This window comes from Oratosquilla oratoria, chromosome 37 (assembly GCF_046742065.1).
Source record: "Oratosquilla oratoria isolate Oo_2021 chromosome 37, ASM4674206v1, whole genome shotgun sequence".
Classification (NCBI taxonomy): domain Eukaryota; kingdom Metazoa; phylum Arthropoda; class Malacostraca; order Stomatopoda; family Squillidae; genus Oratosquilla; species Oratosquilla oratoria.
This window is the reverse complement of record NC_134813.1, coordinates 17,921,678-17,942,000: the sequence shown is the minus strand read 5'-3', so window position 1 is coordinate 17,942,000 and position 20,323 is coordinate 17,921,678. Positions and strand designations below refer to the sequence as shown.

Genomic DNA, 20,323 nt, shown 5'->3' with positions numbered 1-20,323 from the left:
GTCCTTTGGTATTTTTCCTTCTTTGAATGAGCAACTTATATTATATCTTGTCCATTAGTTCTTTACATTATTTTGGTATCCTTTTTGCAATTCCATCTGGGCTGTATGATTTCCTGATGTCAAGGATTTTTAAATGATCCATTATTTCTTTTTGTGTTATTTCCCTCATGGGGGAGATCCCACTTCACACCCTTCATCCCAATGCTGTACAAATTACATTGTAATTTCAAAAGAAAATTTGTTGAATCTTCATTCATCAAACATTTTCCCTAACTCTAACACATCAAAAGGTCAATGGTCACCAGATTCTATCACCAGCTTGGCAGGAGACAAATAAATCTCTAAGGAATGAAATGTCCAACCCCATCAAGGGCATGTGACATGAGGCTTCCCTAGTTCCCTTTTGTTGTAATTTCCCTCTGTATATATCTTCTTGTTTTCTACTCTATGTATTTATCTGCTGAAGAGGACGACTGTTAGTGGTTGAAATATACGATTTACTCTGTATCTTAGTTTTTCTCCGAGAGTGGGTTTAATATATTTTTTTTTTCATGTACTACTACATCTACATTATTATATATATATATAATATGTATAATAGTAAATGTGATCTTTCACACTTTTTGTCTCACGTTGATTAACAATATGTAATGTTTTTCATCCGTAAGGGAAAAAAATAGCCTGATATATGTTGTTATTTACATTTCAGGAGTGGAGACACATTAATTTGGGGGCACCGGCACAGCAACACAGAGACATTTTACCAGGCGACAGGAGTGTGGCGCCCAGGTTTGCCTATTCCAAGTGACATGATGGCCAAAATGCCACACCGGGCACGACGTCGCCTGGAGAGGGACCACGCCGTTACAGTGCTCTAGGCGTTTCTCCCCCCTGTAGCAGCTACAATTATTAGGATAAGGGTTCAAATTCAGCTCAAAGTCTTAAACCCTTACTTTTTCCATTTCAATATGACTATTTTTTCTTATGTATATATTTACACAATTTTTGTTGCCTGTAAAGACTTTCCTTTTAATTTTATAAATCTGCTATTTCCACATAAAATGTACTAAACAAATAAACCATAAAAAAATACAAAATATGTCGTGCTTAGTGAAATGTTTGTGCCAATTGTTATGTCTTTTTGTACTCTTGTGTTTGGTAATAAGTTTTCATGATTAGTAAAAAAAAATAAAAATAAAACAAAACAGAAAAAAAAAACCTGCTATTTAAGCACGACTTGTAGTGAATAGTGATCTTGTCCAGTAGCGTCCATAGCAGTGAGTTGGTTACTGTCCAACTAGATACCAAATATTATGTATTACTAGTATTGATTAGTGGTGTATGTGTCTAGTCACTTGAGAGGTGGTATATTTACTCTGATGTTATTCAAGCCTTAGTGTCATTTCGTGGTAGCCCAATATCTTGGCCCGTAGAGCGTAGACATGGCATCACACCCTTAAGGATGGAACAGCAACCACCAACCTGTTTGCTCTATCTGTCCAAGCCTTGTGATATATTCCAGAAATATTGTTATGGATACTTGAACCTTTTTAATTGTATTGCTCAGGTGAGGTAAGAATACATCAATGGTACAGTATTTGGAATGGATCTTGCATTAATGATGTGTTGCTTTTCATTGGGGTTATTCTGGAATGCCTTCATCATTGGCCACCTCAAGGATTGGTACTGGGTGGAGATGATGATTTATGGCAGAACCTGGCTAGTTTAACTAGTGTTTTAGGATGCATTGATATGGGTAATGTTGATGTCCAACAGAGCCTCACTAGTCCGGCCTATTGTGGGGAGTTGCTTCTGTACAGCTAAGATAGAGAAAGAAAGCTGATAGTTGAAAAGATATAAAGATTTTCTTAAGATGAAAGAATTATATATAATTTTTTTTAAAGATAAATATTTGCTGGAAAGTATCTTTTATTGTAAGCAGAGTGATGTGACACTCCTTTTTATACGAAATGCTAATGCCAATGAAATTGGCTGAACTCATCCTCTTCCTTCCATCCATATATGTAGAACTGAAAAAGAGTGATAATATGAAAAGATCATGGCATCATTCAAATTATAATGTGGCTATGATGAAAAAAAAGGGTATACAGGTATTCTTAGGTTTAATAGGTCCAAAATGTCAGACTAGTGAGGCTGGAGTGAACTTGAATGTGGAGTTTTAAGAGAAAACACAGAGAAAGCATTGCTCCATAACTGCCAATTTGTCTTATTTGCCTCAAGGTGGCTAACAATTGCAATCTGCATTATGAGAGTGAGGGTCATTATCCCCCCACATTTGCATAGATTTGCAAACACATGCACACATGTGTACAAATGAACATGTGTGTGCCTAAGTATACTAATGCATGCACTTGACACATATGCACATAAAATTGTACTTTATGTGCACCAGCACCAATTTTCATGCATATACACATGTACATGGGTACAAACATAAGAATACATGCACAGGTAATGGGCATACATACACGTATAAACTGTGCAGACATACTTGCTTTCAGATAAGCAGATAGATACATATGCACTATTTCTGCAGTTATCGTGTGGATATGAACACAGGTACATAAACATATACATACATAAATTAACAATTTTGTAAAGCTACAGACATTGAAGCAACCTTTAGCCAAGGCCTACCTGTAAGACATACTGAAAATACGTGTTCTGAATTACATTGTCAATACTATGGGTTCTTTTACCCTTGAACATATGGAAACATTATCCAGGCCATTTCAGTGATGTCGAGGAAAATATCCGCGATTGATAGACTTTGGCTTGTGAACCAATCATGTATTTGCCAAAAGCTATGACCTCAGTTGTTCCTAGCATGATGTTTGTCTGACTTGCTCATGTGCAACTCAGATTGATAGACTAAATCGAAGTTGGATACCGCCCTACACAGGTACATCCATTGTTTTACACTGTATCAAACATCCAAACCAGTTTCATATCTTTCTGTCGATGGGTATGAATTTGAAAGCTGCATCAAGACTTTTCATACAAATTTGCATAAACAGGGTACATGTTTAATAATTGTAAGTAGAGGTTGATAATTTCCCACCCTCCCAGCTTTGTTGTTGCGCAGTTTGCCAGACCATGCTACCCTTGCGTACTATACCATTGTGTGTGTAACCTTCCGCTAAGCCTCAAAGGTGAAATGCAGGAGGTGTTAAATTGCAAGACTTTCAGTAATGAGTGGTTTTAGTTGACCTCAGTTGAGCACTGGACTGCCATTATGAAACATTGCAGTTTGCCTTGGCCAATTTACCTTAAGAATTTGTGATCCTTTTTTTGCTACACTTCATATTTTTAACATGAATGAACAGTCATATTTTATTCTTATGCACGTAATTAACTTATTATCATTAGCTTTGCACTACAGATGCACAACATTTGTTTTACATTCTGTACATTTACTGTATCATCCTGCCACCTGCGCACTCTGAACCATCACTTTTGCCAGTATTACACATAGTAGGGGCAGGTTTGCTAGACTCAGAAGGAATAGCAAATGAGGAGTCCTTACTTTTTTCTATTTCATGTCAACCACAGGTTTTCCCCTAATTATTTCCATTGCCATATATGTGAGCATATTGATTCATAAACCCAAGACACTCTGGTTTGTTGTTAGTCCCTCCATGTTTAATGTAAAAGAAGATTTGAGGCACTAGTCTAGAGCTTATCTTGATCTGACCTTCTTCTTCCTGTGGAGCTCCTTTGAACTATAATAATCTCTTATTGTGAGAACAACATAAGGTGCAAGGATCATGTTGTGATTTTTGTATTGACTTAATGAATAATTATTTAGTTAATATACCTTTGTTGGCTTTACTGAAGCCATTGTTATTGGATTGCTACTAAACTGTAGTAAAACTTTCTTTGATTTTTTCTTATTGAGTTCAGAAATGATTTGACATTAGACTTGCATTTGTTCTTTGGTAGCTCCTTGGGTAAGAGATGGCGGGTCACTCCGATGTCCAACGATACATTCCAGCCATGTGCCCATTTTCCAACTTCTGCTATTATGTAATCACCATAATTGTTCTATGTACAGTGACGTGTTATAATAAAACAAGATGAGAAAATTGTCATTTTACATCTAGAATAAACTGCTGACCTTCAGTGATGGACTGTAAACAATCTCGCACAGAGGAAACTTCAGTGAGTTTCCTATCATATGATATTACCCTGTTGTCATGGAAAGGCATGTGTGGATTTTTTTTTTAACTTGTAAGGCAAGGACCTTTTAACAATGTAATTTACAAGAAATAAGAACATCCTAGAAACCAGTGATGAGTAACTACGTGTGATGATCCTGAGAGATGGAGATCAGCTCTCTGGTTGCTATCTTCAAAACCTAAGAATATCCTCACCTTTATTAGAAGGTAGTGTTCCTAGAGCAGTGATTCTCAACCTTTTTCTGGCCATGCCCTGACCTAATCACCTTTAAAATCATGATGTCCCCCATGTGGTGATATACAATTCTTATCATCTGAAAAATAAACTCGCCTTCAGCTGAAAAAGCATAAAACCTTGGTTTAAAATATTATCTGAAACATAAGCTGCTACATCTTTGACCTGATAAAAAAAATAAAAAATAAAATATGAAAGAATTTAATAAAATAGAAATAATAAGAATTTGACCCAGACCCCCTCAGTTGCCCTCAATTGCCCCTCTTAAAAATCATATTGCCCACCTGATAAACTGAATTGCCCACCTGTGGGGCATATGCCCCACATTGAGAAGCACTACCCTAGAGGCAGGCACTTAGTCTCAGGATTGTGATCAAGATCTTCATATTCTGATTATATTTTACTTCTTCACACAAGGAGAACTGACAACTAGTAACTCCCCAAGGCAGGTGTAGCTCCTCTTGGGGATCGGTGCCACCTGCGTAGAGCTGATGGCCAGGGGTGGTTGCTGCTGTTTGGCCCCCAACTCTTGGGGTTGGGGGGTGGTCCCACGACATTAGACACTGCAGCTCCAGGACCTAGGAGTAACACTACACGCTCTCACGCAGCAATAATCACAACAACAGATAATCTACCCTCAAACAGACAACAAGCAAACGCACACATACGTAATTTTGCACTACTTCTCACCCTGACGACCGATGCACCATTCGACGTAAGAAAGACTTCCCCACAGACTCAGACTATACACCCTTCATAGACAGTCAGACAAAACTCATAATACATAATCTCAAGCACTCATCTGCCTGTGGCCCTGGTAACATAAGCAACATCCACCTAAAACACATTGGACCACAAGGTATACACTCACTCACAAACATTGCAAACTACAGCTATTCACACAACACTATACCCAACATCTGGAAGCATGGTAAAATAATCACCATTCCAAAACCGAACAAAGACCCTACAAACCCAACATCGCACCACCCAATCACACTTCTCTGCACCCCCTCTAAATTCATTGAACGCCTAATACTTAATCTTGTCACACCACATATTCCCCTTGCTGACTCACAACACGGTTTTAGGCCACTACACTCCACAAACACTTCTGATAAACCTCACACAAAGAATTTTAGATGGCATCAATTTAGATAGGCCCCACCACAGAACACTTCTCATAACATTAGACATTAGTAAAGCTTTTGATGCTATCCCCCGCCACAACCTAACAAATAAAATATATAACACAGACATGCACAATAACACCAAAAGATGGCTGGCCAATTATCTGGCAGGTAGGAATGCTAACGTGTCATATAATGGCCAATCATCGCACATCAGAAACATTAAGAATGGAGTACCACAGGGCTCAGTTCTATCCCCCACACTATTTAATCTATACATGCATGACTTACCCACACCAGACACCTCAGAAATACAAATCTCTTCCTATGCAGACGACATAACAATCACATGCACACATCGTAACACAGACAAAGCTGCAGAAATAATCCAGCCATACCTTGATACACTCAACACATGGTTCATCACAAACAGACTCAAAATAGCTCCAACCAAATCTACAGCAACACTTCTCACTAACTGGACAATAGAACACAAATACATACCTCATCTCTACATCAACAACACTCTAATACCACACACAAACACACCGAAAATTCTTGGTGTAACATACGATACATCCATGTCTTTCAAACAACACATCACAAACACAAAAAACAAATGCACACCTAGACTTAACGCACTTAAGTCAATCACTGGAACGACATTTGGACAAAAAAAAGAAACTAATATAACAATATACAAACAATGCATACGCTCAGTGATGAATTATGCGAGTCCTGCATGGGCTCCTAATCTCAGTGAGACACACCACAACACCCTTCAAATCATACAAAACAAAGCCCTAAAAACAATTACAGGCTGCACAAATACAACACCTACAGACCATTTACACCATGAAACAAAAGTCCTCAAAGTCAAGGACCACCTCGACATGAGAGGCACACAAATACTTGCCGCAGCCACCACAAACACATCACACCCGCTACACTACATAGCAGAACACCCACACACACCAAGGAACATTAAAACAACACCCAAAGACCTTTATTACGCACAAATACTCTCTTCTCTTCCTCCACAACCACCAAATACCAGCCTCCGGAAACATATTCATAATCATATCACTCACCGCTACATTAACACACTGAAAGACAACACACTGCTGCATGCCAGACCCCCTGATATCCACCCTTCTGAATCCTCTATCCCACGAAAGGACAGAGTCCACTTGGCCAGACTGCGGTGCAGCCACCACCCAGCACTTCTAAGCTACCGGAGGAGGCTGGATGACCGCATTGTGAACAGCTGCCCAGGATGTAACACTTCACCCCATACCATACAACACATAATGGAAGACTGTATTATACACAATCATGCACGCAAACAACACAACATAAGCAGCGGTAGGATATATTCTTGATGGGCAAAACCGCTTCAATTTGCCTTATGGCGGCGATAAGAAGCTATTCTCTCCTTAATCGCTCTTCCTATTTTTCTTCTGAACAATTTAGGGAGAGGGAGAGAAAGAGAGAAGGGAGAAAGAGGGGGAGAAGAGAGAGACGAGGAAAAAGAGAGACGAGGAAGAGAGAGAGAGAGAGAGAGACAGAGAGAGAGAGAGAGGGAGTGAGGGAGGAGGAGAGGGAGAGAGAGAGAGTGAGGAGGAGAGGGAGAGGAGGAGAGGGTGAGAAAGAGGGGGAGAGAGATAAAGAGATAGAGGTAGAGAGAGATGAAGAGATAAAGAGATAGAGGGAGATATGAAGAGGTAGAGGTAAAGAGAGGAAGATAGAAATAAAGAGATAGAGATAAAGAGAGAGAGATAAAGAGGTAGATAAAGAGAGGAAGAGAAAAAGGTAGATAAGGATATGTAGATAAAGATATATACAGTAGATAAAGAGATGTAGATAAAGAGGTAGATAAATGTTGATAAAATGTAGATAAATAAAGAGGTAGATAAAGATAAAAAGAGGATGTAAAGAAATAGAGCTGGGTAATGAGAGGTAGATAGAGAAGGTAGATAAAGATATAAATGTGAGATGTAGATAAAGAGAGGTAAAGAGATATAGAGGTAGAAAAAGAGATGTTTATAAAGAGATGTAAAGATGTAGATAAAATGTAGATAGAGATGTAGATAAAGATATGTAAAGGTAGATAGAGATGTAGAACAAGAAGTAGATGGAGGTAGATATAGGGATAGAGAAATAAAGGTAAATATATGAATATAAAATGTAAAGAAATTAGATAAAGAGGTAGATAAAGAAAAAGAGATAGGTAGATCAATAGGTTGATAGAAATGTATTAGATAAAATATGTATAAAGAAGTAGATAATGCGAGGTAGATAAAAGGTAGATCGAGAGGTAGATAAATAGATGTGTAGATAGAGAAATATATGTATAGACAGCTGTAGCTAAAGAGCTGTAAAAAGAGGTAAAGAGATAAAGAGAGGTAGAGGTAGATAAAGAGATTAGAGAGATGTAGATAAGGAGATTAAATATGTAGATAAATGTAGACAAAGATGTAAAAAAGGCAGACCAAATCGGTCACCTTCAGATTTTGGACAAAATTAATATGGTTTCTCCTTTGAGATTTTTTGGATTTTTGGTCATTTTGGTCACCTGCTCCGATTTACCCGCCATATCACCCACAGGTCGAGGGCGTCCAGGGCTGCCGTGGAGTCCAATTTGACACCACTCAGGGATACGGTATGGGTGCCACAGGCCCATAGGTGAATATTGGGTGAAAATATCCAAGTTTGGAGGAGTGCCACCGCCACGCCTTTGGGCTAAGGCTGTTCACGTCTACCTTGCTTTGTACTTTGTCTGACTCTCTACCCGTGAGGCAAGTTTGGACCAAATCGGTGACCTTCGGATTTTGGGCATAATTCATGTTTTCTCCTTTGAGATTTTTTGGATTTTGGGTCATTTTGGTGACCTGCTCAGATTTACCCGTCATATCACCCATAGGTCGAGGGCGTCCAGGGCTGCCGTGGAGTCCAATTTAACACCACTCAGGGATACGGTATGGGTGCCACAGGCCCAAAAGTGATTACTGGGTGAAAAGGCCCAAGTTTGGAGGGGTGCCACCGCCACGCCCTTGGGCTAAGGCTGTTCATGTCTACCTTGCTTTGTACTTTGTCCGACTCTCTACCTGTGAGGCAAGTTTGGACCAAATCGGTCACCTTCGGATTTTGGGCATAATTCATATGGTTTCTCCTTTGAGATATTTTGGATTTTGGGTCATATTGGTCACCTGCTCAGATTTACCCGTCATATCACCCACAGGTCGAGGGCGTCCAGGGCTGCCGTGGAGTCCAATTTGACACCACTCAGGCCAACGGTATGGGTGCCAAAGGCCCAAAAGTGAATACTGGGTGAAAAGGCCCAAGTTTGGAGGGGTGCCACCACCACGCCCTTGGGCTAAGTCTGTTCATGTCTACCTTTCATTGAACTTTGTCCGACTCTCTACCTGTGAGGCAAGTTTGGACCAAATCAGTCACATTCGCCTTTTGGGCAAAATTCATATGGTTTTCCTTTGAGATTTTTTGGATTATGGGTCATTTTGGTCACCTGCTCCGATTTACCCGCCATATCACCCACAGGTCGAGGGCGTCCAGGGCTGCCGTGGAGTCCAATTTGACACCACTCAGGGATACGGTATGGGTGCCATAGGCCCAAAAATGAATACTGGGTGAAAAGGCCCAAGTTTGGAGGGGTACCACCGCCACGCCCTTGGGCTAAGGCAGTTCATGTCTACCTTGCTTTGTACTTTGTCCGTCTCTCTACCTGTGAAGCAAGTTTGGACCAAATCGGTCACCTTCGGATTTTGGGCAAAATTCATATGGTTCCTTTGGGATTTTTGGATTTTATGTCATATTGGTCACCTGCTCCGATTTACCCGCCGTATCACCCACAGGTCGAGGGCGTCCAGGGCTGCCGTGGAGTCCAATTTGTCACCACTCAGGGATACGGTATGGGTGCCATAGCCCCGAAAATGAATACAGGGTGAAAAGGCGCAAGTTTGGAGGGGTGCCACCGCTACGGTCTTGGGCTAAGGCAGTTCATATTGGACTCCACCGCAACCCTGCCTGCCTTCGACCTGTGGGTGAGATGCCGAGTAAATCGGAGTAGGTGACCAAAATGACACAAAATCCAAAAAAATTCAAAGGATTAACCCCATGAATTTAGCCGTAAATCCAAAGGTGAACGATTTGGTCCAAACTTGCCCCACAGGAAGAGAGTCGGACACAATGCACAGCAAGGTAGACATGAGCAGCCTGAGCCTAAAGGCGTTGCCCTGACATCCCTCCAAATTTGGGCCTTTTCACCCAGTATGCACTTTTGGGCCTCTGGCATTAATACCGTTGGCTTGAGAGGTGTCAAATTGGACTCCACGGCAACCCTGCCCGCCTTCGACCTGTGGGTGAGATGCCGAGTAAATCGGAGCAGGTGACCAAAATGACACAAAATCCAAAAAAATTCAAAGGTCAACGATTTGGTCCAAACTTGCCCCACAGGAAGAGAGTCGGACACAATGCACAGCAAGGTAGACATGAGCAGCCTGAGCCTAAAGGCGTTGCGGTGACACCCCTCCAAATTTGGGCCTTTTCACCCAGTATTCACTTATGGGCCTCTGGCATTAATACCGTTGGCTTGAGAGGTGTCAAATTGGACTCCACGGCAACCCTGCCCGCCTTCGACTTGTGGGTGAGATGTCGAGTAAATCGGAGCAGGTGACCAAAATGACACAAAATCCAAAAAAATTCAAAGGAATTTAGCCGAAAATCCGAAGGTGAACGATTTGGTCCAAACTTGCCCCACAGGGAAAGAGTCGGACACAGTTCAAAGCAAGGTAGACATGAACAGCCTTAGCCCAAGGGCGTGGCGGTGGCACCCCTCCAAACTTGGGCCTTTTCACCAACTAATCACTTTTGGGCCTGTGGCACCAAGACCGTATACATGAGTGTTGTCAATTTGGACTCCACGGCAGCCCTGGATGCCCTCATCCTGTGGGTGATACGGCGGGTAAATCTGAGCAGGTGACCAAAATGACCCAAAATCCAAAAGATCTGAAAGGAGAAATGATATGAATTTTTCCCAATATCTGAAGGTGACCGATATTGTCCCAACTTGCCTCACAGGTAGAGAGTCGGACAAAGTACAAAGCAAGGTAGACATGAACAGCCTTAGACAAAGGGCGTGGCGGTGGCACCCCTCCAAACATGGGCCTTTTCACCCAGTAATCACTTTTGGGCCTGTGGCACCCATACCGTATCCCTGAGTAGTGTCAAATTGGACTTCACGGCAGCCCTGGACGCCCTCGACCTATGGGTGATATGGCGGGTAAATCGGGGCAGGTGACCATAATGACCCAAAATCTAAAAAATTCTGAAAGGAGAAACCATATGAATTTTGCCCTAAATCTCTTTATCTCCATCTCTTTATATCCATCTCTTTATCTCCATCTCTTTTTTCTACCTCTCTTTATCTACATGTATCTACATCTCTTAAGTACATCTTTATCTACATCTATCTCCTTATCTACATATGTTTTTACTTTTTTATCTACCTTTCTTTACCTACAGCTGCTTATCTACCTCTGTTTACTGTTTATATACCTATCTACCTCGCTATCTACCTCTAAATATTTCTTTATCTACATTATCCTTCTCTATCTCTCCCTATCCCTCTATCTCCCTCTCTCCCTCCTCACTCTCTCTATCTCCCTCTCTCCCTCCTCACTCTCTCTATCTCCCTCTCTCCCTCCTCACTCTCTCTATCTCCCTCTCTCCCTCCTCACTCTCTCTATCTCCCTCTCTCCCTCCTCACTCTCTCTATCTCCCTCTCTCCCTCCTCACTCTCTCTATCTCACTCTCTCCCTCCTCACTCTCTCTATCTCCCTCTCTCCCTCCTCACTCTATCTCCCTCTCTCCCTCCTCACTCACTATCTCCCTCTCTCCCTACCCCTCTATCTACCTCTCTATCTACCCCTCTCCCTACCCCTCTCTCTATCTACCTCTCTCCCTACCCTTCTCCCTACCCCTCTCCATCTACCCCTCTCTCCCTACCTCCATCTACCTCTATCTACCTATATCTACCTCTCTCCCTACCCCTCTATCTACCTCTCTCCCCCCCTCTCTCTCCCTACCCCTCTCTATGTACCTCTCTCTGTCTACCTCTGTCTACCTCTCTCTACCAATCTACCTCTGTCTACCCATCTACCTCTGTCTACCCACCTACCTCTGTCTACCTCTCTATCTACCTAACTACCTCTCTATCTACCTAACTACCTCTCTATCTACCTAACTACCTCTCTGTCTATCTATATCTACCTCTCTCCCTACCCCTCTCTACCTATGTACCTCTCTGTCTACCTCTGTCTACCAATCTACCTGTCTACCCATCTACCTCTCTGTCTACCCATCTACCTCTGTCTACCTATCTACCTCTCTCTGTCTCTCTATCTACCTCTCCCTACCCCTCTCTATCTACCTCTATGTACCTCTACCTCTGTCTACCTGTATACCAATCTACCTCTGTCTACCTCTGTCTACCAATCTACCTCTGTCTACCCAATCTACCTCTGTCTATCCATCTACCTCTCTGTCTATCCATCTACCTTTATCTGTCTACCTCTGTCTAACTATCTACCTGTCTATCAATCTACCTATCTCTGTCTCTCTGTCTGTCTACCTCTGTCTACCTCTCTACCTACCCGTCTCATCCACACCTCTAAATATCTTTACATAAATTTATCTACATCTTTATACCTCTCTTTATCTACCTCTTTAACTACATCTATTGATCTGTTTTTCTACATCTCTACCTCTCTATCTTCCTCTTTATCTGTCTTTTTAAAGATAAAGACAAAGATGTAGATAAGAAGTGTAGGTAAGAAGTGTAGACAAGTGTAGATAAGTGTAGATAAGTGTAGATAAGAAATGTAGATAAAGTGTAGATAAAAAGTGTAGATAAGAGATGTAGATAGGATATGTAGATAAGAGGTGTAGATAAATGGTGTAGATAAGAGGCGTAGATAAATGGTGTAGATGAGGTGTAGATAAGTGTAGCTAAGTGTAGATAACAGATGTAGATAAGAGGTGTAGATAAGAGGTGTAGAGAAGTGTAGATAAGAGGTGTAGATAAGAAGTGTAGAGAAGTGTAGATAAGAGATGTAGATAAGAAGTGTAGCTAAGTGTATATAAGTGTAGATAAGAAGTGTAGATAAGAAGTGTATGAGATGTAGATAAGAGATGCAGATAAGGTGTAGATAAGAGGTGTAGATAAGTGTAGATAAGAGATGTATAGATGTAGAGAAGATATGTAGATGGTAGATAAGAGATGTAGATAATATATAGATATGTAAATAGTAGATATGAGATGTAGATAGTAGATAAGAGATGTGTATAGTAGATAAGAGATGTATATAGTAGATAAGATATGTAGATAAGAGATGGATATAAGAGATGGAGATAAGAGATGTAGATCAGATGTAGATGGAAATGTAGAGGTGTAAATAATTATATGTAGATAATGATATATAGATGTAGAGATGTAGATAAATAAGTATATAAATAGGTAGATAAAGATAGGTAAATAGATGTAGATAAATATATGTAGAGGTAGATAAAGAGAGGTGTAGGGAGAGATAAAGATATGTAGATATAGAAAAGGATAATGTAGATATAGAAAAGGATAATGTAGATAAAGAAAAATAGAGGTAGATAACGAGGTAGATAGGTATATAAACAGTAGAGGTAGATAAGCAGGGGTAGGCAAAGAGAGGTAGATAAAGGTAAGTAGAAAGGTGTAGATAAGTAGATAGATGTTGTTACGGGCGGCTGGTATGTGAAGACACGTTACGTATAACGTCTAAGTGTTTAAGAACCAGCTCACTTCTAGAAGCCACTGTAGGACTGAACTATCTGGTCAGGGCCTAGATAATTCGTAAGACTAGAAGTAAAGGTAACAAAGAAGATTCCAGGAAAGGAATATTAAACTAGCGATAAAACTAGTAAACTAAATTATTAATGGAAAATATTTACAGGCAATCAACACAAAAGAGAATGGGCAGTAGGGTCAATGGGACCGTACATGATTATGAGAATATGGAAATTATCGTTCAAATAAGAAACACAAGATACGTATACAATATGGTACTATCTAAGTACACAGAGATCAGGAACATGCATCAAAATAAGTAATAAGTACAAATATAAGTAAAGTAATGCAATGTATATCAGACACGTAATGTAGGCAAAAAGGGTGATCACTTCACACCAATCGTCTCATGAATCTAAACCTTCTAGTTTTTATCAAGAGATCAATATGTGGGAATATGACAAGGAATGAGCGGTTTCCACCGCTTATATACCATTGGACCGGAAACGGGATACTTCCGGTTAAGGGTGCGGGTGAGGAGGAGGGTAAGTTAACACGTCAACATGGGTAGTTTTAGGACCCTCGACTCGCTTGAACAATCTATTTATTTAGTAACTGTCAAACCTGTGCGCTCCGAACTATTCAGGATTTCGCTTGTCTGTTTGTTCTACCAGAGTGCGCACCTCTCCGCACGTAGGCAAGATTACATATAGTGGACGGGCGTTACTGCTTAACATTGTTACAATACATACATAGACAAGAAATATGAACATAGTTATGTAATACAAAGGAACACAATTCTATAACATAATTACACATATGACGTAATATCTAATATTACGTTACACCTCCACCGTTTGGGAAAGCTTTTCACTTTCTGTTGAAAAGCTACGTTCTAGAAAGTATGGAGTAGTTCTTCTGCGCAGGGGACAGCTTCTTGCTGTAGTAGGCGATAGCGTGAAGAACTTCATTGTGTTCTTGCAAGAGGGCGGCACCGATACCGGTGTCACTCGCGTTGACTTGCAGAAGAAAGGGTCGTTGGAAATCGGGTGCCCTTAGAACTGGTGCGTTAGTGAGAAGGGACTTCAGGTTTTTGAAGGCCGTCTCACAGGTAGGTGTCCACACGAAGTCGTGGTCTTTTCTCAACAGGTCAGTCAATGGTTCTGCTACATCTTGTTTCTCAGATAAGTGAAGATTTTGTAGTATCTGGGAGTTTTCCAAGGGAATCTCAGGAGGATTAGGCAGGTTATCAGGAGGCTCTTCCGATTTTATTGTGGTAGAGCTGCAAATTGGAATTGGATCTCTGGAATGATAAGGTTTTAAGGTATTTATGTGACAGAGACGGGAACTATTTCTTCTGTCTGGAGTTTTGATTATGTAGTTGAGATCACTGGCTCTGGACAAGACTTCATAGGGTCCTTTGTATTTAGCCTGCAATGGATCTCCTGGTATGGGAAGATAAAGTAACACTTGATCTCCTGGAGAGAAAGTTCTAAGTTTAGAATTTTTATCATACCGACCTTTCATTTCTCGTTGAGCATTCGCCAAGTTCTCTCTTGCCAACTTCCAAGCTTCTAACAACTTCTCGGTGACCTGGGACACGTATTTCAAAGAAGGAACTGGTGGTTCTTCTTTCATCCATTGTTCATGAAGTATCTTTAGGGGACCACGGACTTCATGACCGAAGACTAATTCTGACGGGCTGAATCCAAGGCTTTCTTGAATTGTTGTTCGGGTGGCGAACAACAAAAAGGGGAGTCCGTCTTCCCAATTTCGAGTGTTCTCAGCACAGAAGATTCTTAACATTGTCTTGAGCGTTTGGTGAAAGCGCTCTAGAGCACCTTGTGATTGAGGATGATAGGCGGAGGAAGTTACATGATTTATACCTAGTGTTACAAGAGTTTCTCTAAACTTGTTGGAAAGAAAATTACTTCCTCGATCACTTTGAATGTTCTTAGGAAATCCTACCATAGTGAAATATTTCAACATTTCTCTGATTATGTTTTGAGCTTTAATATTTTTCAAAGGAATGGCTTCTGGAAAACGAGTGCTCATACACATGATTGTGAGAATGTACTGATTTCCTTTACTTGAAGGAGGTAAAGGTCCTACACAGTCAATAAGAACTTTTTTAAATGGCTCTTCCATTACAGGAATGGGATGGAGTGGAGCTTCTACAATTTTCTGGTTGGGCTTACCTACAAGTTGACATGTATGACATGTTTTACAATATCGGGCAACATCTTTGACAACCGTGGGCCAATGGAAATGTTGGGTTATGTTGAACAAGGTCTTTCTTACCCCTAAGTGACCTGCTAAGGGAGTATCATGAGCCAATCTTAGAACATTATTCCTGAAACCAAGAGGGAGGACTATTTGATTCCTTACTTGCCATGGCTGGTCAGCGGTTGCGGTGGATGCTCTCCATTTTCGCATTAGGACTCCGTTTTCTATATAGAAACCTCGTGACATATTTTCAACTTCTTCTGGAGATGAAACAATCTCGTACAAATTTTTAAGAGAAGGATCTGACTTCTGTTCTTTGATTAATTCTGCTCTAGATAGAGAAACTGGTGAAGAAGAAGATGGGTCAGTTTGGAGAATAGGGATTCTAAATTATAGGTCTCCTCTTCAGATTTCTTGTACTGAGATCTGGTTACAGCACAAGCGGGAAACAACTGTAAGTTATCTGAAGGTTCTACTGAGGTCTTAGGGTTATTTGTTATTAAGGGAGAAATGACTTTGCTTCCAGCGATGTCATTGGCCAACAATAAGGATATTCCTACTATGGGAAGAGAGTCTACTACTGCTACTTTAACCATTCCGGTTGTTAAATCAGACCGCAAGAAAACATTATGTAATGGACATTTTACAATTCCTCCAACTCCTTCTATCAATATATCATAACCTGTATATGACTCACCCAGATTCTGCAAGACAGAATTTAAAATCAGACTTTGCTTTGCTCCTGTGTCTCGGAGTATGGAAATAGGATATTGTTGTGAACTACTACTATGAGATATAGTTCCTGAAGATACAAATGGTTTGAAACAAGGATCATGATCTGATGAGGGGGGTTCTACATTACTTGACAATACCGGCTTCTTTGGTAGTTTATCCTGAATAGAGGATTTTGAATCATCTGATTTTATATTACTTACAAGAGTTGGTGTCTTATTGGAGAATGAGGGTGTCAGTCTCTTTCTGCAATTAGAAATGTGATGGCCAACCTGTTTACAATATGAACAAGTTACAGGGGGATTAGTCTTAAACCTTTCCATTCTTTGCCAAGGTTGGTTTGGAGGATATTGATTGAAATCAGACCTGTAACTGAAATGTGATGGGCTAGACTGATTTTCAAAGTGTTTCTTTGGGGACCAAGGATCAGAGTATTTTGTTGAATCTGGAATATATGACTTTGACTTTTGGGATTCCATTTGTCTTGACTTAGGTTTATGATTTAGTGTGAACTCATCAGCCAATACAGCAGCTTTAGTTAAAGTTTCGGGAACATGATCATCTATAAAAATCCTAAGATCTGTCTCTAAGGTATTCTTAAACTGCTCCAATAAAATCAACTGTTTAAGTCTATCTAAGGTGTTTGTTTCACTAGCCAAACACCACCTATTGAATAACCTCTCTTGTTGAGCCGCATATTCTACGTATGTTAACTGAGGTGTCTTCCTATAATTACGGAATTTCTGTCTATAGGCCTCTGGTATTAGTTCATAAGCTTTTAAAATACAAGCTTTCATATTATCATACTCGCTTTCTGCTTCTGAAAGAGAAGTATAAATTTGCTGAGCCTTACCCTTAAATTGTGTTTGAATGATTAATGGCCAATTTTCTTTAGGGATTTGTAACTGTTGCGCCAATTTTTCCCACTGAAGAAAGAAAATTTCTGGCTCTCCTTCTGAAAATTGGGGTAGAAGTTTTACATACTTTGAAATATCTATATGACCTTCCTGAACTACGGGTTGTCTATCAACAATCCTAGCTTCTACTTCTGCCTTCTTTAATTCTAACTCTGCCAATTTGACTTTAGTTTCTCCTTCTCTAGCTCTAAATTCTGCCTCAATTTGCATTTGTTTCAGTTTAGTTTCCTCCTCTTTAGCTACTTGTTTCGCTTTAGCTTCCTCTTCTCTAGCTCTAAATTCTGCCTCAATTTGCATTTGTTTCAGTTTAGCTTTCCGCTTTAGCTTCCTCTTCTCTAGCTCTAAATTCTGCCTCAATTTGCATTTGTTTCAGTTTAGCTTCCTCCTCAATTTCTACTCTCCTGACCTTTAATTCAATCTCCTTAATCTTAAGTTCGGTTAGTCGTGCCTCTATTTCTAATCTATTTGAAGGAATTTGTATAGCTGTAATCTCTTCTGGAGATAAGATCTCATCTTCGATCAGATTTTCAACGAGTTCCTGAAGTATTTTTTTCTTTCGCAAACTTGTATCAATGTCTACTCCAAAGTGCTTGCCTATTTCTATCAAAGTGTCTTTAGTTTGTTTCTTTAAGAAACTTACCTTGGGATTTTGAACGAATTCTTGAACTATATCATCCATCTCTATAAGAATGTGTTAAATACCTGATCCAATATCCTTGGCAAGGGTCGCCACTTTGTTACGGGCGGCTGGTATGTGAAGATACGTTACGTATAACGTCTAAGTGTTTAAGAACCAGCTCACTTCTAGAAGCCACTGTAGGACTGAACTATCTGGTCAGGGCCTAGATAATTCGTAAGACTAGAAGTAAAGGTAACAAAGAAGATTCCAGGAAAGGAATATTAAACTAGCGATAAAACTAGTAAACTAAATTATTAATGGAAAATATTTACAGGCAATCAACACAAAAGAGAATGGGCAGTAGGGTCAATGGGACCGTACATGATTATGAGAATATGGAAATTATCGTTCAAATAAGAAACACAAGATACGTATACAATATGGTACTATCTAAGTACACAGAGATCAGGAACATGCATCAAAATAAGTAATAAGTACAAATATAAGTAAAGTAATGCAATGTATATCAGACACGTAATGTAGGCAAAAAGGGTGATCACTTCACACCAATCGTCTCATGAATCTAAACCTTCTAGTTTTTATCAAGAGATCAATATGTGGGAATATGACAAGGAATGAGCGGTTTCCACCGCTTATATACCATTGGACCGGAAACGGGATACTTCCGGTTAAGGGTGCGGGTGAGGAGGAGGGTAAGTTAACACGTCAACATGGGTAGTTTTAGGACCCTCGACTCGCTTGAACAATCTATTTATTTAGTAACTGTCAAACCTGTGCGCTCCGAACTATTCAGGATTTCGCTTGTCTGTTTGTTCTACCAGAGTGCGCACCTCTCCGCACGTAGGCAAGATTACATATAGTGGACGGGCGTTACTGCTTAACATTGTTACAATACATACATAGACAAGAAATATGAACATAGTTATGTAATACAAAGGAACACAATTCTATAACATAATTACACATATGACGTAATATCTAATATTACGTTACAATGTAGATAAAGATGTACATAAAGAGATGTAGAGACGTGTAGATAAAGAGAGGTAGAAAAAGAGATGGAGGTAAAGAAATGGAGATAAAGAGATGGAGGTAAAGAGAGGGAGATAAAGAGAGGGAGATAAAGAGAGGGAGATAGAGATCAAATTGGGTAAACATGATCTGTGACGCCGAAAACGATGCTGGGAGTCTAATAAGAGGTTGTTTGTTTCCCTCCAGGAACTCGATCATTCTATCCTGAATGACGCCTTTCAGTATCTTCCTTACTATGGAAGTAAGGCTGATGGGTCGGTAAATCCTCGGTTCTGCGTGATCCCCTTCCTAAGATTGGAGCCACGTTTACCTTCCGCCCGTCCCTAGGCACTTCTCCTGTCTGTCCGCAGAGGCGCATTGAAGATCTCTGCTAGGTCAGGAGCCACCTGGTCGCGAACCTCCCGCAGTAGCTTTGGTGGGAATTCATCTGGACCGGGACTTGATTGCCTTAAGTTTGTCTAGTTTGGCTAAGACTTTGATGTTCGTACACTCAGTATCGTCCATGGACTCTCCCTTGTGTACCAGAACTGGTTCAGGGATTGCCCCCTGTACTTCTTCAGTGAATACAGATGAGAAGTGTGCGTTGAGAATATCAGCCTGTGTTCTGAAGCGTTCCACCACAGTCACGCAAAGAACCAATTTCGTTTCTAATTGATTTTCTCATGTTAACGTATTCAAAAAACTCCTTAGGGTTAGTCTTGCATGACGCGACCACCCTCTGCTCTTCACTACATTTTCCTGCTTCTGTCATTCTTTTAACCAGCCTGCACAAGCGGATGTATTCTTGATGGGCAAAACCGCTACGGTTTGGCTTATAGCGGCGATAAGAAGCTATTCTCTCCTTAATCGCTCTTCCAATTTTTCTTCTGAACAATTTGGGGAGAGGGCTCTCTACCAGTGAGGTAAGTTTGGACCAAATCGGTCACCTTCGGATTTTGGGCAAAATTTATATGGTTGCTCCTTTGAGATTTTTTGGATTTTGGGTCATTATGGTCACCTGCTCCGATTTACCCGTCATATCACCCATAGGTCGAGGACATCCAGGGCTGCCGTGGAGTCCAATTTGACACCACTCAGAGATACGGTATGGGTGAGGTGCCACAGGCCCATAATTGAATACTGGGTGAAAAGGCCTAAGTTTGGAGGGGTGCCACCGCCACGCCCTTTGGCTAAGACTGTTCATGTCTACCTTGCTTTGTACTTTGTCTGACTCTCTACCTGTGAGGCAAGTGTGAACCTTTGGGTGAGATGCCGAGTAAATCGGAGCAGGTGACCAAAATGACACAAAATCCAAAATTTTGTTTAGTCGAAAATCCGAAGGTGAACGATTTGGTCCAAACTTGCCCCATAGGAAGAGAGTCGGACACAATACACA

General features: G+C 40.6%; 1 protein-coding gene across 5 annotated transcripts in view; it reads left to right on the top strand.

Moving 5' to 3' along the window:
- Window positions 1-4,106, top strand: part of HPS4 (Hermansky-Pudlak syndrome 4 protein) — a 220,544-nt gene extending 216,438 nt beyond the window's left edge. For all 5 annotated transcript variants that reach the window (XM_076175269.1, XM_076175271.1, XM_076175272.1 and 2 more), the window contains one exon: window positions 710-4,106. In XM_076175269.1, the coding sequence (XP_076031384.1) occupies window positions 710-878 (169 nt within the window). In that variant the 3' untranslated portion in view covers window positions 879-4,106. The remainder of the gene's footprint in view (window positions 1-709) is intronic.
- The last annotated feature ends 16,217 nt before the right edge of the window (window positions 4,107-20,323 follow it).